At 44.6% G+C, this 27,152-nt stretch overlaps 1 protein-coding gene across 8 annotated transcripts in view; it reads right to left on the reverse strand.

Annotated features, from left to right (window-relative positions):
• Positions 1–27,152, reverse strand: part of LOC121878196 (long-chain-fatty-acid--CoA ligase 1-like) — a 93,347-nt gene that overhangs the window by 55,115 nt on the left and 11,080 nt on the right. For 4 of the 8 annotated variants that reach the window (XM_042384255.1, XM_042384256.1, XM_042384258.1 and 1 more), the window contains exon 2: positions 13,227–13,366. In XM_042384255.1, coding sequence (XP_042240189.1) covers positions 13,227–13,366 — 140 coding nt within the window. Of the gene's footprint in view, positions 1–3,576; positions 4,039–13,226; positions 13,367–22,787; positions 23,163–27,152 lie in introns of those variants that run through there. The other 4 variants (XM_042384252.1, XM_042384254.1, XM_042384253.1 and 1 more) reach the window with 2 other exon arrangements.

Consider the following 27,152-nt stretch of genomic DNA (forward strand, 5'->3'; position numbering starts at 1 on the left):
ATCTGCTGCCTGCTCCAAAGTTTCAAGATGACATACTAAACCGTTTACTGAATATCGTGTGTACCAAACCCAATCGAAAACACACAAACAAACACACACACACACACACACCACGTACTGTCCTGTAACACAATCACGGACGATAACTTCACATCTACCAGGCGCTGTTACAACCATTGAAGCCTGGTACAGTAAAACTAGTTTAGATATGACTCTACAAAATACTTCAAACTGTATCACTAGAACGAGATTTTATTTTTCTCATACATATCCCTTGATGACGTCAGACCTTACCAGCAGCGGGAGGTGTAACGGCCAAAAATTCTCACCATATTAATTCTCCAAACAGATTTTATTTAATTATATTTATTTATTTTTATTCTATAGTGCAATAAGTCTTTTACTGTCTGGAATATTACCATCAATAACATTACTGCCTACTAGTGAAGTAAACTAACTGAGGAATACATAATCAGGCGAGACAGAACGTGAAACCACAACAAAGGAGGAGCACACAGCTGACACTCTTCCTCACAACGATTTCAACCAGGTTCTCTTTAATCTGAAAGCTAACAACTGACTCGTTAAGGTCAAGCAGCAGACCTTGACAGTGGTGGAGAGGCCCAGCAGCAGACCTTGACAGTGGTGGAGAGGCCAAGCAGCAGACCTTGGCAGTGGTGGAGTGGCCAAGCAACAGACCTTGGCAGTGGTGGAGAGCGTTCACTACCTACAACCATCAAGAGACTGCCTGAGAAATAACCAACTAAGGAACGACTCACATCACGGTCACTGAGACACCTGTTTCTTAGCAGCTGGTGTGTGTCCAACCGTGTCTCGCTCCTCCTGCATGCAACTCGTCATGACACATGTGTGTGTGTGTGTGTGTGTGTGTGTGTGTGTGTGTGTGTGTGTGTGTGTGTGTGTGTGTGTGTGTGTGTGTGTGTGTGTGTGTGTGTGGAGGAGGAGAAAGATGCAAGACAGGAAAAGAGACGGAAGCATCGGGTTGAAAGGATGTGAGAAAGAGATAGGCTGCTGGAGGAAGACTCAAGAGGTTACTGGAGGAAGACTCAAGGGGGTGCTGGAGGAAGACTCAAGAGGAAACTGGAGGGAAGACTCAAGAGGATACTGGAGGGTGATACTGGAGGAAGACTCGAGAGGATACTGGAGGAAGACTCAAGGTGATACTGGAGGAAGACTCAAGGTGATACTGGAGGAAGACTCAAGGTGATACTGGAGGAAGACTCAGGTAAAGTCTGGAGATATGCGATGAGAAAAAAAAAGAACAAAAACTCTTAAGATCTCCTGGGTGTTGCCTGAGAGTGACTTGAGCCTCTTGTTCCTGGCGCTTTGTATACTGTAATATGCAAATGATGAGATGCTTGGCGTTCCCACACTCTCAGGAACTCCAGATTTGGGGTCTTGTTGTAGGGGGGGAAGGTTGGGGGGAGTGTGGGTCTTGATCTCGGCCACAGCTGCGGTTTACAACAGTTTGCATTCACTAGGGATCACGCAAAGAACTCTAAGTATTGCCCAGGATATTATTTCAAGATTGCATGTCATCACCATGGCTAATAAAGATTGTAAAATGATTGAGTTTTTATAGAAGAGGTGTGTGGGAGGGATACAAACTGATTTTAAAACATCATGGAAGAAATCTTTTAGAAAACTCTTACTAAACACAACTCGAAGCCCCATGAGGCGGAGGTGATCTGTTGAAGGTAATCCTCTCTGATTAGAACAGTATAGTGTTGTGTCTGGCCGTGCACTAGTCCTCAATTTTCCTTCCAGAACTCATCAAACATACTGGTGTATGTGGCCTCTAATATTGATTCTGCTCACAACTACACATTTACACATTCATCAGCATCCTTCATATTACAATCCCACGGAGACAAAACTGAAGAAGATATAATATTTGGTGATCTATTTTCAGTATCTGAATTAAAGTTATTTCCGTAAAAATTTACTGGCGTAGAGACTGATGACGTTATAAGCTGGAGAGAAAAAGAAATCACATTAAGTACCTGGCACAATAGTTGGCGACAGTTGCGTTCTTCAGCAGATATCCTTACATCAGAAGATGAGATGTTGGCAGCTGCTGACCTCGTCACACCCACACAATTTACCTATTTCATAATCTATTTTTCTCCGTTTCTCCAGATATGACTTTAGAAACCACTTCACTGATCCTGAATCCTCATTTACCTAACATGCACCTGTTGAGGGTGGGGGGATGGCAAATGGCGAATTAACATCTCAAACCTGCTGAATGGACCAAGCAGGTGAGTGCTTTATAAAGACAGTGACAATATCGGTGACATAGCTAGTTACTGGCTCACCAGTAACTAACACATAAACACCCAGTGCTCAGTTTGTGTACCGAAGATTAACTGCTGTATGGTAAGATACACTTCTCAGTACAACAACTTCACAGACACACTGACTGTTGTAGTGAGTGTACATGTACATTATTAATAGCTTATAATGAATTTAACATCACTTTAAACCTCAAGCTTGTCTTTATTAATAACTATTGCTCACACACACACACACACACACACACACACTTCCTCAAGGTGACCATACACAACTACTGTATACACACTGGAGACGTGCCAGCCGAGAGATAATAGAACAAACTGTACATTCCAGAGTAAAGGAGCCGTCCCCTGCAAACACTATTACTAGTACTCCAGCCTGCTAGCCCACACCCCGTTGAACACTGTTACTAGTACTCCAGCCTGCTAGCCCACACCCCGTTGAACACGGTTAGTAGTACCCTAATCTGCTAGCCGACATCATGCTGGACATTGCTATTAGTATTTCTACCTGCGGTTTGTAACAGCTTAACACGCAAGTAATTTTAACAGGAAGCAAAATATTTCAACAGATCACTCAGACGTAACTCGACTGATACTGTGCAAAATGGAGACAGACTTCCCACCATGGTACGAGGCAGAACCTTACTTGTAGAATGTTAGACCAAAACATTATTTCAGATATGGAACCTGAATTTTATTGGGGGAGGGAAGGGGGGGGGGGAAGCTTCATGTACTGTAGTGCTGAGACCGGGGACAAATTTATATTCCAAATTCAGCACAGGATGTTTTATATGATGTGAGATTGTGAGTAAACCGTTGACGAACCTACGAAATAGCTTTTGTATTCCTGGCAATTACATTATGGCTACATATACCCACACATCGGGGGTCCTGGGCATCCCTGGGAAGGATCAAGGAATAATAAAGTTGATCTGTTTGCATTAACGTTGGCTGAAACAAATATAACAGGTTTCTTGGACGCTCACGGAGGTTCAAGAAATTGGAGAATACTTGTGAAATTCTTTAGCGGAGACCCCCGGGAGATCACTGAGAATCAGCTTAGTCACCTTCTGGGGATTTAGAGGACCTGACACACCTCCAAATGATTATACTGCAGCCACAGGCACTCAAAAAGAAAGTTGAAAGAGGATGGGAGGCCTGCAAAGAACTGAGAAAATGTTGAAGTACCGAGAGCCCCTGCGACCCTAAAGTTACTTTAGGAGTGAGGAAAGTTGGGAAAGTTGGGTTGACTTACTTTGACAACATCCGACTGGTTGTCCAGTTCCATGATGAGGCGCACCGGATTGTAACAGATTTTGCTGGGGTGGTCTGGGATCACGTCCCCGGCGTTCTTGCGACCCATCTTGCCCGTCTACAGCCCCTCAGCCTTCTTGTATCAAAGTTCCAGCACCAGGAGCACACGGCTGTCGCTAAAATCACCCCAGTGATGGCTATTTACCCTCTAGTGATAGTCACAGGTAAGGCTCGAGGTTAAACTCACTTTACAGTTCAGTCACTGAACAGGTTTCACATGCCCGACGAGTGCTTTTCTGTGGCCCATAAACTATCTAATTATCCATAAATCATCTAGATTCTGGCTATTTCTCTGGGTCAGCAAAGAGGTTGACCAACTGTGAGATGGAAGAAGGGACACGGCGTCCAGACACGTTCCTATAGTACAGATGAGTTCCACTCCGCCGGCGACACCGACACTGGCCAAGACCACACTGGGGCACGTGCTGGCACCCATCTCTACTTCACACCCCCTCACTACCCCCCTCCCAACCAGCCTCCCTTTTTTACCCCATTCCGTCTGCACCTAATCTCCTTTGTACAAGTCCTAACACCCCGCGACACCAGAACACAACCATTGGTAACATCTTAAATATCATCAAACACTTAACGCCAGCAGTATAATACATCTACTTGTAGCTGCCAACTAAAAGAGTAAATTTTACTCACGTTGGCATTAGATGTAGATGCTCATGGCCGAGGCACCCTGGCTGGCACCGCACCCTACTAAGTGGCCGCCTACAGGGCCACCTCCGCCCAGCTCACCCGGCCTAGAACCGCGACACACCTCGGTAAGCGCGATCTTACCAATCTAGCCATACTTTTACACTCGAGTAAAACCCCCTCCAGGATACCACTACCGTCGAGCTTTGAATGTTAGTGTATTTGGGTAAATACTGGGGTTTAGTATCATCACTCTCTAGTACCGTAACAGTACCGTCACACTTTTGTGCTCACGTCCTAACATAATGCTACAACCGAAAAAAATTATGAAATGAAGATTTAGCAAAATTGAAGTCCCTTTCGTCTTCTCTTGTAGGTAATATGTCTTTGTGTGTATGAATGAATTTGACTGGTCTGTGTGGGTCTGAAAGGGTCTGGGTGGGTTTGAATGGGTCTGGGCCAGTGAGACTCCTCCAGCCCTGTCACAGTAAGTCCATCCTTAACTCTCTCTCTCTCTCTCTCTCTCTCTCTCTCTCTCTCTCTCTCAGCCTGTTGCCAACATTGAAGCATTCCTGTCTGGCATTCGAAGTTTCCTGCCACCAGCGGTACAACCCTACTTCTCCCTCCACCTCCGCCCTCTGTCCCCTCTCCCTGCACCCTCCTTCCTCAACCTCCATCATCCTTCCCTTCCCTCTATCATCAGACTCCCTCTCTATCCCTCCATCCTCCCACTCCCTTCACTCTCCCTCCACCTCTACCCTTCATACTCCACTTCCATCCTCCGAACCACACACACACACACACACACACACACACATTCAAAGTGTAACGCTGTAAACTTTAAAATATCTCTCAGACGATCTACTTCACACTTTAGGCAGACGTTTATTATGCTGTATACAAGTATTTCAAAATATATCTCATATGCTTTCACATCATGACACACTTTAAGTATTATCATTTCTGACACTGTATACTTCACGGATGATATATTTCGCACTTAATACCCCATCAATTTATAAATTCTGTACCCATCAATGTATATTTTAGGGGAATTTCCTTGATACAGCTCGAAACTCCTAAATTTCAAAATATATTTCTCATGACTTCTCTCATACTTTTGGCCACACACTTCGAAGATATTATTCAGATCATCTCTGTCACACTTATATCTATCTTTTATGACTTCTCATACTTCGCCCACATTATAGTAACCTAACCTAACCTAAACTGACTTAACTTAAGTTAGCCTAAACTAATCTAACCTAACTTAACTTACCCTAAACTGGCAGCCTAAACTAACCTAAACTAAACTAAATTAATCTCACCTAACCCAAATTAACCAAATCTAAATTAAATTAGCCTAACCAAAATTAAACTAACCTAAATTAACCTAACCTAACCTAACTTAACCTAGCGTAACATAACCTAATTTAACCTAAACCTAACCTAACCATTGTTCAAGTATTACTCATATACAAACACATACAAACCAACAAACTCTCGGTGACGTCACGGAAATATTATGTATCCAACTGAAATAACCTGAACCGAAAGAAGATCATCCGACGATATTACAGTTACAGTAATACACGTGAACAGTACATGATTACATTCGGAGTATAGTGCTGTAACGATGTGTCAAGTTATATTGCTGTACCCAGTTATTACAGTATAGTTCAATGGAATCACCTGAAGATTCGCCCCCAGCTTATTTCACCCGATGATTAAACACCGTAACACAACCAGGGGGATTGGATTAGGTTAAGTTAAGTTAGGTTAGGTTAGGTTAGGTTAGGTTAGGCTAGGTTAGGTTAGATTACCGTTAAAGTGTTTCATTTTAAGACATAATATGTTGGGGGTTTAATCTTCCAGGGATCTGTTCAGTGTACAGTATGGTCTTGGACTCACCAATACAAGGGACAGAGTGGGGAGGGAAAAATCACTGTAAAAACCAACGGTGATCTCTATATCACAAAGGGTCCATCATCAGTGACAGCCTCAAAGATCAATGCGAGCCACAGTGATGAACCACAAGCGACAACACCTGGAGGAGCGCCATCAACCGTGGAGAATGTCCGTCCTGGCGCAGAAGGCCCCGGCGCCATTTAAAGCATTGTGATAAGTAAAGACCAACTAATTCATCCATAATTTAAATTTAGGCGCCTCTACGTCCCTTATGGCGCCAGCTACATGTGGCGTCGTGCGGCTCAAGCAGCAGTGTGGTGATAGTGGTCCAGGTCCCTCAGAAACACTATAATATGATGCATCTCGTTAAGACACACAGCAGGATGACGCAACACCTAAAGTATGTCTCCAAAATAAACTACTAACACTAATTAATGCTGCACTACACCACTTTACACTACTTAATGCTGCACCACACCACTTAACACTACTTAATGCTGCACTGCACCACTTTACACTACTTAATGCTGCACTACACCACTTTACACTACTTAATGCTGCACTACACCACTTTACAGTACACTACTTAATGCTGCACTACACCACTTTACAGTACACTACTTAATGCTGCACTACACCACTTTACAGTACACTACTTAATGCTGCACTACACCACTTTGCACTACTTAATGCTGCACTACACCACTTTACAGTACACTACTTAATGCTGCACTACACTTTACAGTACACTACTTAATGCTGCACTACACCACCTTACAGTACCCTTTTTAATGGGGATTAGCCCACCCAAGCACAGGTCACCGACTACCACATCGGGGCCGGGGGGGAGGGGGGAATGCACCATAAATAAATGCAGAAATAAGATAAACAAACAGATGGAGAGTTAAAATCGATTTACAGTAAATGTTGTGTTGTCAAAGAAAGAGAAACAATTGAGACCCTGCAATTGTGTGTAAATGAGGCAGAAAATCAGTCAGATCAGCAACCTGGGACGAGGTCACAATTTTGGTGATGCCATATGGCAGCAGGGACTACCATTAGACAACACATTATGCTTCCAATATCTTCCCAGGCGGTAGTACCTCTCTGTTTGATAGTTGCCTACTACCTAAACACATTACACTACACTGCTTTTCGGTCTGTGGTAATCCCGGAAAATGCTGTGGCTTCCTCACCTCTCGCCACATGCACCAACACATTCTCTTGTTGACACAGGTCTGTCAGGTGTGTTGTACAATGTTACCAAATACTGAGCAAGTAAAGGCTCCTGAACATACTGTCCACATACATGAAGCAACTCGAAACATGTCATCCTGTTAACATATTATTCTCAAGACCCGATATCACATATATGTACAGTATATAATATAACCATACGTGTAATTTTTAAAAGCAATGAAATACTATAATTGCATATGTACAGTAGCTAAGACACAACTACGTGAGGAATCTGTAGCTGGAGATAAAGACACACTAAATATCCCCCCAGCCACAACACACCAACACTTAAGACACATTGGAGGTCTGTTCTCGCTCCAACGATTAAAATATTCCAAAAATTTACACTTTTAAATTAGCCATGGCTTCACTCCTCCACCTAACAGCTGTCTCAGAGGGAGCTTCACTTCCTTCCCCACATTCAGCACCATGGATCCCAACTTTCGCTTCCGTCCATTATGGTGAACACTAAAATAGGTTTATGCACCTGTTGTGTCGAGGTAATTCATTCCTCCCTCTTAAACAGTCCCCCTAGCAACAACCAGCCGTCTTGACTGCTTGGTCCTTAAGTGAGGCGAAAGACAGCGATATTGAGACACATATAAACAAACACTGAGAGAAGAATGAGAGACACAGACAACAAGAAGAGAGAGAGAGAGAGAGAGAGAGAGAGAGAGAGAGAGAGAGAGAGAGAGAGAGAGAGAGAGAGAGAGAGAGAGAGAGAGATGGGGGGATAGGAGCACATCAGTCGCCTGTCACCTGCTGTTAAGTGCTTCATACCACCACGACCATTTGATCAGGAAGTGAAGTGTTGTTCAATTCACAGTGGCGCCCATGTGTGTGTGTGTGTGGGGGATGAGAGGAAGCAGGGAGAGTCAGAATTAGGGTGATGATTCCTCTCCTGCTGTCCTTAGTGATGGTTCCTGCTGTCCTTAGTGATGATTCCTCCCTAATGCCTCTTTCCCTCACCCTTGCTTCTGTCGTTGCCATAACTACTAAAGGACGCAGGAAGCCGGGGGAGGTAGGATGATTTTTGGAGACACGTGAATAGAAAATACCAAGTCGGTGATGTCGTGGTTGTTCGTAGTGGAGGAGACGATGTTTATATACTTGTGTCAGGTATATGTCACACATGTTTGCTCTTCAGTATTCAAATTACGCGTGGTCGACCCATCATGACTTTTTATAAACTGAGGGAGGGCCGAAGGAGCAGGTGAGAATGACGGGTGTTGCTGGCAAGGGCGTCGCGAGTGTGTGTGTGTGTGTGTGTGTGTGTGTGTGTGTGTGTGTGTGTGTGTGTGTGTGTGTGTGTGTGTGTGCAGGAGGTGGATCTTTAGTCTGGTGTAGCCTCTTACTTTACCCTCTTCGCCACTTGTCGCCTTTACTAGTCGATCTTCTTGCCGCTGTCCTCTATCACTCTACCACAATGACATGCTTCTACCTTCGGTGACCTGTGAGCCAGGAGGCCTCACCCAGGTGCTGCTAGATCCTTGCTGATGGATGATGTCAGGTGGTGGTGGTTCTTGGCGGTGGAGGTGAGGAAGGTGGCATTTCGTTCCTGGTCGGGATGGTGATGAATGAGTAAGTGGTAGTTCCTGTTGGTGGTAAGGGAGGAGGCAGTGGGTCGTGGTGGTGGTGGGTGAGGGAGGGAGATGGTGGGTGAGGAAAGTGGCAGTGGGTCGTGGTGGTGGGTGAAGGAGGTGGCAGTGGGTAGTCGTGATGGTGGTGGGTGAGGGAGGTGGCAGTGGGTCGTGGTGGTGGTGATGGGTGAGGAAGGTGGCAGTGGGTCGTGGTGGTAGTGGGTGACTGGGTGAGGGTGAGTAGGGTAGCTTTAGGCCCTGGGAGTTAAGCCTGTGGTGTTCCTCTGTCAATAAGAGTGTTAGTCCACACGCCTCCCACCGGAGACATGTCACCCTTAATACTCTCAACCTAATTCCGAGGTAATGAAGTGGAGAATGACTGGACTGGCGGAAAGGGCATTGGGGAGTGTAAAGAGGAGGGGGAGTATCAGGGAGGGCAAATATATGGGTATCCTGGAGGGTTGGTAGGTTATCGCTACTGGAAGAAGAAGAAGAAGAAGAAGAAGAAGAAGAAGAAGAAGAAGAAGAAGAAGAAGAAGAAGAAGAAGAAGAAGAAGAAGAAGAAGAAGAAGAAGAAGAAGAAGATCTCTACGAAAACATTGCACAACCAACCGTCAGCTGGGCACACAACCCACATCCACCCACAGGAAGCATTAAATTTACTCAACAGGTAACGCAAACCACCTCAAGGCCAGTCGTACACCATCTCGCATCCAGCCATATGGCAAACATCAGCTAACTCATAGGTAGCCCACAACTAACTCAAAGGTAGTCCACAGTTAACTCAAAGGTAGTCCACAGTTAACTCAAAGGTAGCCCACAACTAACTCAAAGGTAGTCCACAGTTAACTCAAAGGTAGTCCACAGTTAACTCAAAGGTAGCCTACAGTTAACTCAAAGGTAGCCCACAGTTAACTCAAAGGTAGCCTACAGTTAACTCAAAGGTAGTCCACAGTTAACTCAAAGGTAGCCCACAGCTAACTCAAAGGTATCCACAGCTAACTCAAAGGTATCCACAGCTAACTCAAAGGTAGCCCACAGTTAACGCAGGCAGACCACAGCTAACCCAAAGGTAGCTACACGTAGGCTATCAGCCCCCCCCCCCCCCATCATGGCATCACAGAGAGGTCCCCGGATTGTCTAAAAGAAAATCAAGCCAATCACGGGGGTGGATATATATAGCCCCTCCCCCTCCTCACCATCACCTGTCTGGGGGGAGGGGGGTAAAGTGGTGGTGGAGGGACGAGGAAGGAGCAGTCATCGTCATATTACCAGCCCAGGTGATGAAGAGGAGGAGGGGAGGAAGGGAGCTATCATCGCCACTGTCACTTACGAAAGAACGAGACGAGGAGTCAGGAACACGTGTTGTGAACCTTGTCACAGTATGGGTGTTTGTCGGGGCTGGTGTCAGGGTAGTGAGCACCTCACCGAGGAAGTGACTTCGGGTTGGAAAATATCCGGCCACCGCCAACTACGTCCTGTGCGCGTGAATCATAGCCCGGGGAGAGATGGGGGGAAGGTGTGATCTTTTTGTGTGAAGTGTTATCCCCAAACAAATTTAATACAATTACATCGTACCATGCAATTTGATGCTATCTATGGCATGGATTCTTGAATATTTTGCACACACACATACACTCTCTTTCATTTCAATGGAGTCAATTCAAGCTACACAAACATATTGTCAAACAATGACACACAGACTTCAATACATGTCAGGCCGTGTCACACACACTCCGCCCACCACACTACACAATGAGTGAAGAATACCTACATTTTTGCAAAACCTTTAAACCCATCATTCTTAACTCCCCGTCGATCTTCTAATTCATCTGTTGAAGAGCTTGGTTGATGGGTTACTAGATTACCACTTCACTTGTCGGCCCCATGAAGAGCTTGACGCTCCTCGCCTCTTGGTTAACATATATAATGGAACTGAGATAAAACAAGATAAAAAAGATACCTACGAAGACCTCAACTTCAGGCTTCCCCAAGTAAAAAAAAAAAAAAAAAATCACAGCTGGTGACCGAAACAACGACATGAGTGACAATAACATCACCTGGACAAAACTGGGCGAAAGATCAAAATCGGCAGTTTATCAAGAACATTAAAAGCGACCATCATGTCGTGGGAATTATTCTAAAACGCGTCTTATTGAAGCTAAACAGGTAAATAGATATGTAGTCAGGAAAATCGCCATACACGTTCACTTTAATTCAAAATATAAATAGACAGTGCTGGTATATAAACAATGGTAAACAGAGACTGAAAATGTTTATAACTAAAGACACACAAGCAGTATCATAGGAATGCTAAAATTAAAATCCAGTTGAGCAGCAGCCAGTACGTCCGAACTAGTAATACCGGGATGATTGCTCGAGCCTCAGGTATATTTAGTTTTGCCTAATTTGGGAGAGCGAGCGTGGCCACTGTGCTATGTGTGTGTGTGTGTGTGTGTGTGTGTTTGTGTGTGTGAAGAATGGTGACTGATGACACGGCAGGTGGGTCTCTAGGAGAGAGAGGGGGGTGAAGTCTACTGAGGGGAGGAGAGGAGAGTGCGTCTACTGATTGGAGCGGAGGGGGGTGGGGAGAGGAACACCCTTGGGAAGCCACACACCCGCACCAGGGCCAAGTCTGACCCACACCACCATCACCTGACCACCACAACCCCCCCAACCACTCACGCCTGAAGCCCTCAACCGAACCCCGATCCTCGAACTTCACCCCACACACCCTACCTGACAAACCCCAGACACTCATCTAACACACCCAGTCCATCACACCCCACCCAATACACCCCCATCTAACACACTCCACCCCACACCGGAAATATACAGGTGAAAGCGTCGATACAAGGTTCCCTACATGTTTGGTTACAATAAACATTACAGTAATGTGTTGATAGATGTATTACTATTCTACTCTAGGTTATGACACTACTTCAAAATACAATCATCGTATAGGAATTACTGTATACCCAGCTTTGTAATACATTGCTGTTACCTGTAATGTATATTCGGCGGTGTGATGCAATCCCCGCTTGGCACTGCTTAGTGTACCACTCCTTATGTGAGGCCGTCCATATGGGCATCCTGGCGGCCATACCCTGAGCCACTATACCGTGAACTTCGTGAATCCTGTTATACAAGGATAATTCTGATGTGCTTAAGGATATAATGGTGTTATGCCCAAACGCTTCCTTCTAACTTCTTACCTGTTTTCACCACTGTTTCCAGTACCCTTACACATCATACACTGGCAATTATATTTCCCAGATCTTACCCTAATTCTGTTCACCATGAAACCCTGATTTTGGGCAACTTTGTTCAGCTTTAATGTAACAAGCAGTCTTCGGTAACCCAATGAATGAGCATCATTGACAGCATTTGCTCGTACTGTGTCGTCAATAAAAGTGCTAAAAATAATATAAAGTATAACTTTGTTACAGGGAGTTAATGAGATCAGTTGAGTTTGCCATCACTACCCCTTTTTCTATGAATACAACCTAATAGAAAACGTAACACCTTGGCCACACTAAACAAGAACGGAAGGTGTTAGCACAACCAAGACAGCCAGTGTTAAAAAAAAGTCACACACAAATAACACCGATAAATTTCTTTGTTAAATGGTCATGAACAATAAATAGCCATTGGTCCTATTAATATTGTTCTAAACAATAGTTTACCTTCTTTCCCTTCTAGCAACCATAACTATACAGTGAACGTGGCAAGGCGGGGCAGACAGGAGAGACTAGGAAGTACACCGCTATACAGTGTCCAAGTACTGCGAGATCTAGAGATGTTCTCCTGGGACCCGATAGACAATGTCTCCCATACTGTATTGCAGTTTTGTCTATGACATTGGTGAAGAGTGAGACAGACGCGAAGAGATCGTGAGCAAGACCCATTTTCCGATCGTTACCCACAATCAAGATGATGGCAAGCAGAAATGTAAGTTACAGATACACACTGGTGACTACCTTAACACACAGCGGCACCTTTATACACGCAAGTAACCACTATGAAACAGAAACACTAAAAAAAGATCCAGGCGCCTTCGTGATTATTCCCATCATCAGGAAGTACGGTATTGGACTCCTGAAGTCACGTGTTCATCTGGCAGGTTTTGGTTCTCATGGATTAGAAATTTGAGCCTTAATTTTAGCGAGACTCGTGAAGAAAATTTTCTCCGAAATGTAGACGTAAGTGGCCAGTTACTTACCTCTTTTATTAAATGACTCTGTTCATCCAAGTCGACCTGGGGTGGGACAGAAGGAGGTCTGGTGAGGTAGTAAGTGGCAGCCACCACTGCCGCCGCTGCCACCACCCCGCCCATCACTGGGGCATACTCCTCTAACATGCCTGCAAGGGAAAAACCACACACAATGTTAGTCCATCATCTCCACATACATAGACAAAGGCGACCGCATCCCTAGACGATAATCGTTTGCACCGAAGAATATTTCGGTCCATTTAAAGTAAATTCCCAGTCCCCTTGTCAGCCAGGGGATATACAACTTCAAATCAACTATGAACACACTCGTCCTTAGGAGTCTTCTTAAGAGGAACGGAGAGGCGTTAAATATTTTCTTGGGAAATATCATACAATTTCTCTGGTAGAGTGAGCTTTATGTCATATGTTACATTAATTCACTTTTCTATTATATCTGTAAAGTATCTAGCTTCACAGTCAACTATTTCCCCTTTTACAAAACTTGTATAACAGGTCATACCGATGACAGATATAAGAGTGTTGTTTGGTGTAAATTAATCACGCCTTTTAAGAATTGTAAACGCATCACGAGTGGTTTAAAATCCATAAATTTTAGTTTCACCACGAACAATATAAACCATATGTACAAGAATTATAAAAGTGGCTCTAGGTTCTCCTACAGTAGGTTCATAAGATGAATTTCTGCCCGAGCTGCGTATCAGAGAACGCCTCTGGTAACAGTAGAATATACAGTATATCATTTTGAAGGTATTTAAGCAGCCGACTTTATGTCTTCATTTAACTGAAGCCAATTAGATGTATTTGCACATCACCAATTGAGGGATATTTTAATCTACGAGTGTCTAGGAACCTGATACTTGATGTGTCTCTGATACGCAGTTTATGATGGTCACAAAACAGTTTAGTCCTTGCTGTCACTTGGCCACCTGTACTTCTATTGGTCTCATCCAAAATTTTATCACGAAAATAAACAAATTCATCCTCCAGTCGAGACCATCAGTTGAATACTGTATGTTTATCTGATAACACTACAGTAAGTACAAGGCGACCTGAAGCAGCAGAGAACAAAGTTGAGGTAATAAAAAACATGCTTCATAATTTATTGTTAAAGCAATTACAGGACTGGTTCCATTCTTATGTGTGTTAAGGTGCCATTGGCTGCCTGGATAAGACCCTGGCACTCATTACTGTCACGGGCATAAGGAGGGTTATGCTTTGACACCACAATGATGCAAGACAGTGCGTCGGAAGGCTGTAATATGTCAAGTGTCTATGATACTGACTGACATCAAGCACCCACCTTTTCCTCCATCTTCAGCTGACGGCTTGACACCACTTTAAGTGCAGGGTGGCACCATCCTCAGTATGCAGGGTGTCACTATCATCAGTATGTAGGGTGGCACTATCCTCAGTAAGTAAAGTAGCACTATCATAAGTATGTAGAGTGGCACTATCCTCAGTAAGTAAAGTAGCACTATCATAAGTATGTAGAGTGGCACTATCGTCAGTATGTAGGGTGGTACTATCCTCAATATGTAGTGTCACTATCCTCAATATGTAGTGTCACTATCCTCAGTAAGTAGGGTGGCACTATCATCAGTATGTAGGGTGGCACTACCCTCAATATGTAGAGTCATTATCCTCAATATGTAGTGTCACTTTCCTCAATATGTACAGTGGCACTATCAACAGTATGTTGGGTGGCACCATCCCCAGCATGTAAAGTGTCACTATCCTCAGTATGTAAGGTGGCACTATCCTCAGTATGTAGGGTGGCACTATCAACAGTGTGGGTGGGGTAAACACTATCCTCAGTATGTAAGGTGGCACTATCCTCAGTATGTAGGGTGGCACTATCATCAGTGTGTAGGGTAACACTATCCTCAGTGTGTAGGGTGGCATTATCCTCGGTGTGTAAGGTGGCACTATCCCTCAGTGTGTAGGGTGGCATTATCCTCAGTGTGTAGGTGGCACTATCATCAGTGTGTAGGGTGGCATTATCCTCGGTGTGTAAGGTGGCACTATCATCAGTGTGTAGGGTGGCATTATCCCAGTGTGTAGGGTGGCATTATCCTCGGTGTGTAGGGTGGCAGTGTGTAGGGTGGCACTATCATCAGTGTGTAGGGTGGCATTATCCTCGTGTAAGGCACTATCCTCAGGGTGTAGGTGGCATTATCCTCAGTGTGTAGGGTGGCACTATCATCAGTGTGTAGGGTGGCATTATCTCGGTATACTATCCTCAGTGTGTAGGGTGGCATTATCCTCAGTGTGTAGGGTGGCACTATCATCAGTGTGTAGGGTGGCATTATCCTCGGTGTGTAAGGTGGCACTATCATCAGTGTGTAGGGTGGCATTATCTCAGTGTGTAGGGTGGCATTATCCTCGGTGTGTAAGGTGGCACTATCCTCAGGGTGTAGGGTGGCATTATCCTCAGTGTGGGGTGGTATTATCCTCGGTGTGTAAGGTGACACTATCATCAGGGTGTAGGGGTGGCATTATCCTCAGTGTGTAGGGTGGCATTATCCTCGGTGTGTAAGGTGGCACTATCCTCAGGGTGGGGTGGCACTATCCTCAGGTGTAGGGTGGCATTATCCTCGGTGTTTAAGGTGGCACTATCCTCAGGTGTAGGGTGGCATTATCCTCAGTGTGTAGGGTGGCATTATCCTCGGTGTGTAAGGTGGCACTATCCTCAGGGTGTATGGTGGCATTATCCTCAGTGTGTAGGGTGGCATTATCCTCGGTGTGTAAGGTGGCACTATCATCAGTGTGTAGGGTGGCATTATCCTCAGTGTGTAGGGTGGCATTATCCTCGGTGTGTAAGGTGGCACTATCCTCAGGGTGTAGGGTGGCACTATCCTCAGGGTGTAGGTGGCATTATCCTCAGTGTGTAGGGTGGCACTATCATCAGTGTGTAGGGTGGCATTATCCTCGGTGTGTAGGGTGGTATTATCCTCAGTGTGTAGGGTGGCACTATCATCAGTGTGTAGGGTGGCATTATCCTCGGTGTGTAAGGTGGCACTATCCTCAGGGTGTAGGGTGGCATTATCCTCAGTGTGTAGGGTGGTATTATCCTCGGTGTAAGGTGGCACTATCCTCAGGGTGTAGGGTGGCATTATCCCGGTGTGTAGGGTGGTATTATCCTCAGTGTAGGGTGGCAGTATCCTCGGTGTGTAGGTGGCACTAATGGTGGCAGTATCCTCGGTGTAAGGTGGCACTATCCTCAGTATGTAGGGTGGCAGTATCATCAGTGTGTAGGGTGGCAGTATCATTACTGTGTAGGGTGGCAGTATCGTTACTGTGGGTGGCATTATCCTCAGTGTGTAGTGTGGCATTATCCTCGGTGTGTAAGGTGGCACTATCCTCAGGGTGTAGGGTGGCATTATCCCTCGTGTGGGGTGGTATTATCCTCAGTGTGTAAGGTGGCACTATTATGTAGGGGTGGCAGTATCCTGTGTAAGGTGGCACTATCCTCAGTATGTAGGGGTGGCAGTATCATCAGTGTGTAGGGTGGCACTACCATCAGTGTGTAGGGTGGCATTATACTCAGTGTGTAGGGTGGCAGTATCATTACTGTGTAGGGTGGCACTATCCTCAGTGTGTAAGGTGGCACCATCTTCACACGGCCACATGTATGACCAGTATTGGCAATGTCAGAATATGAGTCGACAGTTTTTTGCCTTAATTCCCGATTTGAGAAAACACGCAGGTAGATTTCAACATAATATCGTCCAACACACACACACACACACACACACACACACACACACACACACACACACACACACACACACACACACACACACACACACACACACACACACACACACCTAGTTATTAAATATCATATTTGTATCACTTATGTTACTCGTATATTATTTGTAAATCAAGAGACCCTTTCCCCAATTATGTAGCTGTATATTTTCAGCCTTCCTGCTGCCATGCTCTTTCAATAAACCGTTATTTATTACAATTATTATTATTATTATTATTATTATTATTACACACACACACACCTTTCTGGCTCGTATTTTACCTTCAAATGTGAATGGTACTTAAAATCTAAGAGTTATCAAGTTCCTATTAAGCAAGACTGACTAGACAAACTTAGAATGAGATGAATTCAAAACAGGATTTATGTAATAAATTTTAGAATGGCATAAATAAGCGGTCAGGTTCATTAAATTTTGCGAGATCACGCTAATAATGGCGGGGTATATCTGAGTGATTGGTTGTGTGGTGGTGTGTGGTACAGTGGCGTCTGGTTGTGTGGTACAGTGGCGTCTGGTTGTGTGTGGTGGTGTGTGGTACGAGTGGCGCCTGGTTGTGTGGTACAGTGGCGTCTGGTTGTGTGGTACAGTGGCGTCTGGTTGTGTGGTACAGTGGCGTCTGGTTGTGTGGTGGTGTGTGGTACAGTGGCGCCCTAGTTTGTGTGGTACAGTGGCGTCTGGTTGCGTGGTGGTCCTTGTCAACTATTACAATGTGTCTAGGTTGACTGGATGCCGGTTGTTAAGTGATTCATGCCACTTCACCTACAGTAGACGAGGAAGTGATTCGTACCACTTCACCTACAGTAGACGAGGAAGTGATTCGTACCACTTCACCTACAGTAGACGAGGAAGTGATTCGTACCACTTCACCTACAGTAGACGAGGAAGTGATTCATGCCACTTCACCTACAGTAGACGAGGAAGTGATTCATGCCACTTCACCTACAGTAGACGAGGAAGTGATTCATGCCACTTCACCTACAGTAGACGAGGAAGTGATTCATGCCACTTCACCTACAGTAGACGTGGCCGTAGGACTCAAAAAACAACCAGCAACAAGTCGACTTTCATGAAGTGTAGTGGTTGCTAAGGACGCCGAGAGTAGGCCGAGCTCAGTCAATAGATCAGTTGAGTCTTCATAATGCTGAATAATTTTTCTTAAACTCAAACACATTAGTGGCAGGAGGTAATGTTCCTGTGTGAGTAACAAGGTGGGTAAATCCCCGCCACGCCATCGCAAAATAAAATAAGTCATAACACTGCTCAGTGATGACGCAAAATACTGATCATCGAAATCGTCTAAGATCTTACTGTAATATATCTAAACAACAAGTTTGTAAAATGTCAACTAGCAGACAATGCCCATAACTTCTCCACTGAGGGAGACACTTGGCATCTTGAGTGTGTGTGGACAGATATAATCCTTGGACCGGGAAACCACAGAGGGTTTGTGCACCTTAAGAATCGTAATCACCGAGGTAAAAGTGGGCATGACTACCCGGTAGAGACAGTGTGGATGCAACACACTGTATTATACTAAGCCTTCTGTACACAAGGAAGCAGCATGACTAGTACTCCACTCGACCACATTCACTTTTATTTTAAGTTGGAGACATTGTTCACTTTCAGCCTTCCTGCCTTGCTAATCCAGTCCTCACAACTTGTACGTAACTCACACACTAAAGGTCACACCACGAGGAAGCCTTACCCCGCCCGCACCTTACCGATACACCCTACCTGGCTTCTTCACTCTCACCCTACCTGCCTCACTTGCCTCATCCCTCACACCTCTCTCTACCTCACTTCTCACAAACATCCCTCTTACCCGGAAGATTCCCTTGGCCCTGATCATTTACCTTCAATACCTTCTCACTGAAACCAGCAGTTAACATAACACATTGCAAACAAAAGCCTTGATCTGGCAAATTGTTACCAAAACACTTCATATATTGGCCGAGGTTACAGAAATCCGGAATAATAACAATGATCGAAAAATCCCTGTGCACCTGCAGGAAATAGCACTATAGTTATTTTTAATTATACCTATATTGTTATACACCTTGTTCTACTTACAGTAAATATTGTAAATGTTATCCATTTCCAACATTGATGATCATTTTCAATATTCACTGTAAGTAGAACAAGAATAATAACAAAGTTGATATAAAGAAGAATAACAGCGATATTGTTAATTATGGTTGGTGCACAGGGACTTTTCGATCACATTGTTAGTACCTCGATAGGCTTACAGAGACACCCGGGAGAAGGTGACTCGACGTCATTACTGCCTTACGTTGATCCATCAAGTCCTGTTGATTTCCGAACCGTCACGAGTCAACACCAAAACCTGTTTAGTACACCAGTTGCCAATCGCACAAGTCCTAGCCTGCACCATTCATTGGCCTACACCAGGGGTCACCAAACTTTTTTCACAGTGGGCCGGATAACTGAAAGAATGACGAGCGCGAGCCGCATAATCATTCTGCTCAATACTTGCAAGCCAGAACGAAAGCTCTGGTAACGTCAGAGCGTAGGCGGAGCTACCACGAGCCGGGGAAGGACTTGGGATCCGGCCCGCGGGCCGTAGTTTGGTGTAGGCCCTACACCATCCACTCACCTGTACCATTCACTAGCCTGTACTATCCACGAGCTTGCACCATCCATTAGCCATTCTTCACCACCAATCGAGGATACTTTCACCTCCCATCAACCAGACCAACCGGATCATGAAACACCAGACACACACAGTAGAGATCGGGCACCTATTCTCTTTCACCCTGTCCTGATATGTGACTCCTGCCGTGGGTCACCTCCTGATCTAGGTGACTGGTACGTTGGGTCACCTCCTGGTCTAGGTGACTGGTACCGTGGGTCACCTCCTGATCTAGGTGACTGGTACCGTGGGTCATCCTGGCCTAGGTGACTGGTACCGTGAGTCGCCTCTTTGTAAATGTCTCCAGAATGGGCAAAGAGCTGAGCTGCTTCACCGCCTGACACGGAAGGTCTAGAGCGCCGGGAAGCATATCTTATCTTTGGACCTCAAGAATTAAGCTGGATGATCGTAACAATATTGTCCAAATCCCTTAAAATACAGGTAATATTGCTCCCAAAATTCCCAAGAGATAGGAGAAAATTCCCAAAAAATTCTAAAAGAGAAATAAAAATCCCCCCAAACCATAAAAAAATACAAATCAAAATCTCCATTAGAGAAAATACCCAAAATCCCCAATAGGATCAAAACAACTGCCCAAATTCCCAAAAGGCACATACCAATTTTCCCCAAAGGTCAAACTTCTATAATAAAATATTCTAAATCATATAAATAAATAATAAATAAATAAATTATCGGAGGAGCAAATCGGTAAAATGTTCAAGTGTCATTGTCAGATTAATTCAGAGAGAGAGAGAGAGAGAGAGAGAGAGAGAGAGAGAGAGAGAGAGAGAGTAGGCACCTGCTAACTACTCCCTCGGGGATATCACTTCAAGGAACTCACTCATTTAGACAAGGTTTAAATAACTCACTCATGGCTGACACTCCCGTATGACTCATTGATCCACATGGCTGACACTCCCTCATGACTCACTGATCCAGATGACCGACATTCCCTCATGACTCACTAATCCACATGACTGACACTCCCTCATGACTCACTAATCCACATGGCTGACACTCCCTCATGACTCATTAATCCACATGGCTGACACTCCCTCATGACTCACTGATCCACATGGTTGACACTCCCTCATGAGTCACTAATCCATGACTGACATTCCCTCATGACTCACTAATCCACATGGCTGACACTCCTCATGACTCACTAATCCACATGACTGAGACTCCCCTATGACTCACTGATCCACATGGCTGACACTCCCCTATGACTCATTGATCCACATGGCTGACACTCCCTCATGACTCACTTATCCACATGGCTGACACTCCCTCATGACTCCCTTATCCACATGACTGACACTCCCTCATGACTCACTAATCCACATGACTGACACTCCCTCATGACTCCCTTATCCACATGGCTGACACTCCCTCAGGGGTTAGTCTATCGCGTGTCATTTTCCTCAACCTTCACTCTCACTCACTCACTCACTCTCACACCAACTCTCACTCACTCTCACGCCAACTCTCACTCACTCTCACACCAACTCTCACTCACTCTCACTAACTCTCCCTCGGTTAACTCATATTTTAATTTTTATTTATCCCCTGTTGGCACACCGTGAAAGCGTTTACTAATCCGCGACCTCAAACATTTACTAATCCGTGACCTCAAACATTTACTAATCCGTGACCTCAAACATTTACTAATCCGTGACCTCAAACATTTACTAATCCGTGACCTCAAACATTTACTAATCCGTGACCTCAAACATTTACTAATCCGTGACCTCAAACATTTACTAATCCGTGACCTCAAACATTTACTAATCCGTGACCTCAAACATTTACTAATCCGTGACCTCAAACATTTACTAATCCGTGACCTCAAACATTTACTAATCCGTGACCTCAAACATTTACTAATCCTTGACCTCAAACATTTACTAATCCTTGACCTCAAACATTTACTAATCCGTGACCTCAAACATTTACTAATCCGTGACCTCAAACATTTACTAATCCGTGACCTCAAACATTTACTAATCCGTGACCTCAAACATTTACTAATCCGACCTCAAACATTTACTAATCCGTGACCTCAAATTTACTAATCCGTGACCTCAAACATTTACTAATCCTTGACCTCAAACATTTACTAATCCTTGACCTCAAACATTTACTAATCCGTGACCTCAAACATTTACTAATCCTTGACCTCAAACATTTACTAATCCGTGACCTCAAACATTTACTAATCCGTGACCTCAAACATTTACTAATCCTTGACCTCAAACATTTACTAATCCGTGACCTCAATCATTTTCTAATCCGTGACCTTAAGACGTTTATGACTGTGGCTTGAAAGAATCACTCTTAACTAATAGCCAACCATATCCATATTTAGTATTAGTGATGTTATAGTCCTTATTATTATATTGGCCAATCTTACCTATATTGAGCACAGGTGATTCGGAGAAACCTTGCGAGATCGGGTGGAATGTTGTGGGACAGAAACAGGCGGGTATAAGAGAGTGAATGCTGAAGCGTGCATGTCAACAGCTGCTTGGTCAATATGGTAATGTTAGGCGAGCATGTGCTACTCCCCCCCCCCTCCTCCCACACACACACACACACACACACACACACACACATATATATATATATATATATATATATATATATATATATATATATATATATATATATATATATATATATATATAGTTAGTTAGTTAGTTAAATTATACTTGCACAAACACCTACATACAAGCATGTATATCCATAAATGTAAATACCTGTAGGCTCTTTCACACTAATAAACACACACAAAAGCATGCACGTATTTATACACGTGCAAACACACACACACACACCTCCAGGTGGCGGACGTCTCACGCCACCACTGTTGTAGTCGTTAAACAAACAATTGCCTCTTCTGGTTCATACACCAGTGTTAGTGACTTTATCAAGAAACAAATAGCCACCACCAACCCCAGAGCTTTATCACTAAACCTATAATGGTCAAACAACCCAAGCAAGTACCATCACCGTGTTAAGAGCAAGTTAGCTGTCTCAAATATCAATTCTCTATCTACGATATAGATCAGAAAGTCCCATCACCGTGTTAGAGGGAGTTAGTTGTCTCAAACATCGACTCTGTCTTACTTTTGGGCTTCATTTGTTCAAGTGGAGGTGGTGGAAGGTGTCTGAGGGCGTGACCTGCTTGCTGGAGGACGACCCCCGCTTCCTCTAACGCACTCCCGGCCACCTCTGCTGCTTCTCTTGCTGGCTTGGACGATGCTGCCTCCTTCGCCACACCTATTGCCTCTTCTGCAGCTGAACGTACGACACCCTCTGCACTTTCGAGTACTGACGTTGTAACTTTGCCCACAGTGTCTGCTGTGGCATTTACAGCGTCTCCTACGGCGTGGCCAACGGCGGCTGACACCTCTACCGCCGCTGACGCTGCCTCCACAACATTGCTCATGATTGACACACTTTTAATACCGGTATTTGCACTGTGGTTTTATTTTTTCAACCCTGAAATTCAAGAACAATATTACGAGTTTCTGAAATACAGTAAATATTCGGACTTCTTACACAAATCATACAGACTTTTGGTATAAATTAATTTCTAACATAACACAAGTTTTTGGATTAAATATACGTATTCCTGACTTATCGGTATCTATTGATTTTCTGATAAATAAATGAAGATTTCTGACAAACACGTTAACTTCGATCCTTGTGGACTTTTTAGTGGTATTCAACGGCAAAGACGTGAAGCTTCTCTAGTGTTACTGAACGGTAAAGTACTAATGACATTTCGTAAGGCCAGACTATCAGTTCACGAGCTAGCCGGGATGTTGGTCAACTTAATAATCGTTGGAAAGCCTGGGCATACACGGGTTCTTGGACGTACCTGAGCATGTAATAGTGATCAAGATTAAATCGGCGAGTGACTCTCTCTTAACGTGGTAAATATTAGTAAGGGTCTCAGCCACGACATACTATACAGAACTCGACAAGAATCGCTAACCATCCATTACGGAGTCACATCAGGTGTTCAGAGGTAGCTAATGTGTATGTGTGTGTTTTAGGGAGACACTACTGTATATACCCCCGTAACCCACCTGCATTACTGTTTATGTTTAAGGGATTACTTTAGGGGTTTAAAGGTGGTCACAATAAGGTATTTGGAACCGGTGTGCAGAAAATAATAATCCTGTCTATAGAAGCAAAACTCACTATTATGACGTTGACTGCGAACCTTTAACAATAGTATACCAAAATAAATCAACCTTTAAGTTTGGGGGGAAACACCTGCCTAACTCAGGTCAATTATTGTAAGATTTACCGTAAAAACTCACAGTTGACATGCCACCTGCTGAAATTTGATCACACGGACACACCATTAGTGTCTCCTGTACACACCTCACCTCCAAATAAGTATAATATACCACTTTTGAACCCTTAAGTGAACCCGTGGGATGCTTTCTCAGAACCTCATCTAAGGGAAGTTATTAATATACGAATCTATGAGAGTCCAGGATGAGGGTACACCACCACTTCCCTCGAGCCACGCTATGTGCATCACGTAAACAGTCTCGCCGCCTCTCGTCGGTTATGGCGCAACTCTCTCTCTCTCTCTCTCTCTCTCTCTGAGCTCTCTCTTTCACACAAACACACACATGCATGGCCGCGCGCGACCTCTCTCTCAGGTAACGAAAAACAGTATAAGCTAGGATCGTAAACAAACACACACTACAACAACTGAAGGTACTGTTGGGAGATGTTCAAGTGTAGAAGAGGGTGAGGGAGTGTTTGGACGTGTGGGAGGGAGTGTTGGGACGTGTGGGAGGGAGGGTGTTGGGACGTGTGGGAGGGAGTGTTTGGACGTGTGGAAGAGGGTGAGGGAGTGTTGGGACGTGTGGGAGGGATGTGGGGAGGGAGGGTTGGGAAGTTGGGACGTGTGGAGGGAGGGACGTGTGGGAGTGGGAGGGAGGGTTGGGACGTGTGGGAGGGAGTGTTGGGACGTGTGGGAGAGAGTGTTGGGATGTGTGGGAGGGAGGGTTGGGAAGTGTGGGAAGGAGTGTTGGGACGTGTGGGAGGGAGTGTTAGGACGTGTAAATGTGTGTGAACCTGCTGAAAACCCAACCTATCTCAACCATCCCTGTTTGGTAGTTTATGATTGGTTGGTTCGTGTAGTTTACCTGTTTAACATAACCATTCTGCAGCACAACAGACCAAAGAAACTTGCTGGACAATTTACCCAGGTGTGATAAAAGGTGATGCCAGGGTTAACTTTGGAAGCCCAGACTTAACAAGCGATCCCTGGGGGCGCCGGTGGTAGAACGGTACTGCTCTTGCCTCGCAAACGAGATGTCACGGGTTCTATTCCCGGGGCCGGTGGAAAAGTTGTTTGGACATATTTCCTAGCCCTCATTGGTCCCTGTTCACCTAGCAGTAATGTAGGTGCCTGTTGTAAATCTAAAGTTGCAAATTCGTATTCAGGGAAAGTTGTTGGAGCTTCCAATAACTTGATGACATAAACCATTGACTCTTCAGGCTTCTACGCCCTTGACTCTTCAGGCTTATAAGCCCTTAACTCATGAGACATAAAGGCAAGCATGAACTTAGCATGCTTCCCTGTTGGGCCCAGTAAACACTTCTGCTCTTCACCTTACACAAGGATGTAGGGGGGTGCCCAATAATAATAATAAAAAAAAAAGTGATCCCTGTCCAAACGGATATCTAATATACTATAGGACTAGGCATGTGTCTGTCTGTTTGTGTGTGTGTCTGTTCTGGGCAGCCGAAACGGCACAATCGTTTTTCATCAAACTTGGTGGAAAAATCGCAAAAAATTCGTAGAGTGGAACAAACCTGGTCCCATGTCGATGGTTTCTTTAGGAAGGCATTCATTAACCATTTTATTTATGCTGGAAAACGATGCAAGTCTACGGACTTGGCGCACCCTCATTTGCTGTGCTCTGTCAGCAGGACAGCGGTTGCGCGCTAGCCAAGCACGAGCGTTCAAACTTTCACCTGGCAAGAAAGGGCCAGCGATCACTTGTCAGTTCTAGAGTCTCAGATCTAACAGGTCCCAGTACTGATGGGTTCTAATTCTCTTGGGTGACCCCAGGCCTAATGGATATGTTTAAAACTCCCAATCCTAATGAATCCTACTTCTAATGAATCCCAATTCTAATAGATCCCAGTTCTAATGGATACAATCAAAATAGTCCTCAATGCTAATGGGTTGTGTGTGTGTAATAGACAATTTTAACCCTTTAGGTCCTGGAGATTTCCCAAAGCTGAATAAAATCGTCTGTCTGTAGGCAGAAAAAATTCTATCGTGAGACAATCAGCGGGAAAGGGTTAAAGAAGGCAGAGCACACACTGCCAGGGGCAAATGATCTAAGTTGGTAGCTTCTAGCCACATTCACATTTAGGTTAAAGGCGCCACCTTATTGTTCTGCAAGATTTTACGGCAAAACAACACAGCCAAATCACAGGTTAATGCACTATACTTCGATACCGTAATGCTAAACTGTTGCCATCACTGTTAACGTGCACTCATATTCCTCTTTAAAGGCATCTTACATTATATACTGTGGTGCGGGCATACCATTCGTTATAACTCATTTATATATATATACCGTGATGTGGGGATAATATTTGTTATCCACCGCACATATAATCGTATACTGTTGTGTGGACATACCATTATTATTCACGACACACGTTACCAGTGAAATATGCGGTACTATGGCAAACAGTACCCACATAACCATTTTGCTGTAATAATCCCACATCTTAGTTTTATCACTGATGCGTAATAGTAAAGTCGTTAGGATATTGTAGGGGGTCGTGAGGGTGTTGTTGTGAGGTCGTGGGGGTATTATTATGAGTCGTGAGGGTATTATTGAGGTCGTGAGGGTATTATTGAGGTCGTGAGGATAATGTACTGAAGGAGGAGCCAGTTGGGTCTTCTCCAACACGCTACCGAAGCACACCAGAGTCTGTCTTTACCTCCCCCCCATGCACTTCTACCTGCTGTGTGTGTTGCTACCCACCTACCTACCACACAAACCCTCCTGCTGCTGTTACTACCACCTAACCCCCCCCCCACACACACTCTCTCTCTCTCCTGCTGCTGCTGTCACTACCACCTACCACACACATCACCATTTCATTTTCCTTTTTGTCATGCACTCCTCAACACACGGTGGCCGGATTGCACAACAAAACCACGTCACACTGCCATTACCCAGCCGCTGACTACATTTACAACGAGTTCCAAATGATATTACGTAACCAGCAGGTACAGTACAACGGAGAGAAGTATATTGGCTGTAATTTAAGAGATACCTCCCTCCACCCTCACCCTTAGAGGTCTTCCGGTGATTGTCAACATCAACAGTACCACACATCATCAAAGTCACACACACACACACGTCAAACCATACTCTCTCTACGCTTCCTAGAGATTATCAATAAGAACTTGAACTGGCGGAGTCAACGACC

The sequence above is a fragment of the Homarus americanus genome, unplaced genomic scaffold (genome assembly GCF_018991925.1).
Source record: "Homarus americanus isolate GMGI-L3 unplaced genomic scaffold, GMGI_Hamer_2.0 scaffold45562, whole genome shotgun sequence".
NCBI classification, from domain to species: Eukaryota; Metazoa; Arthropoda; class Malacostraca; order Decapoda; family Nephropidae; genus Homarus; species Homarus americanus.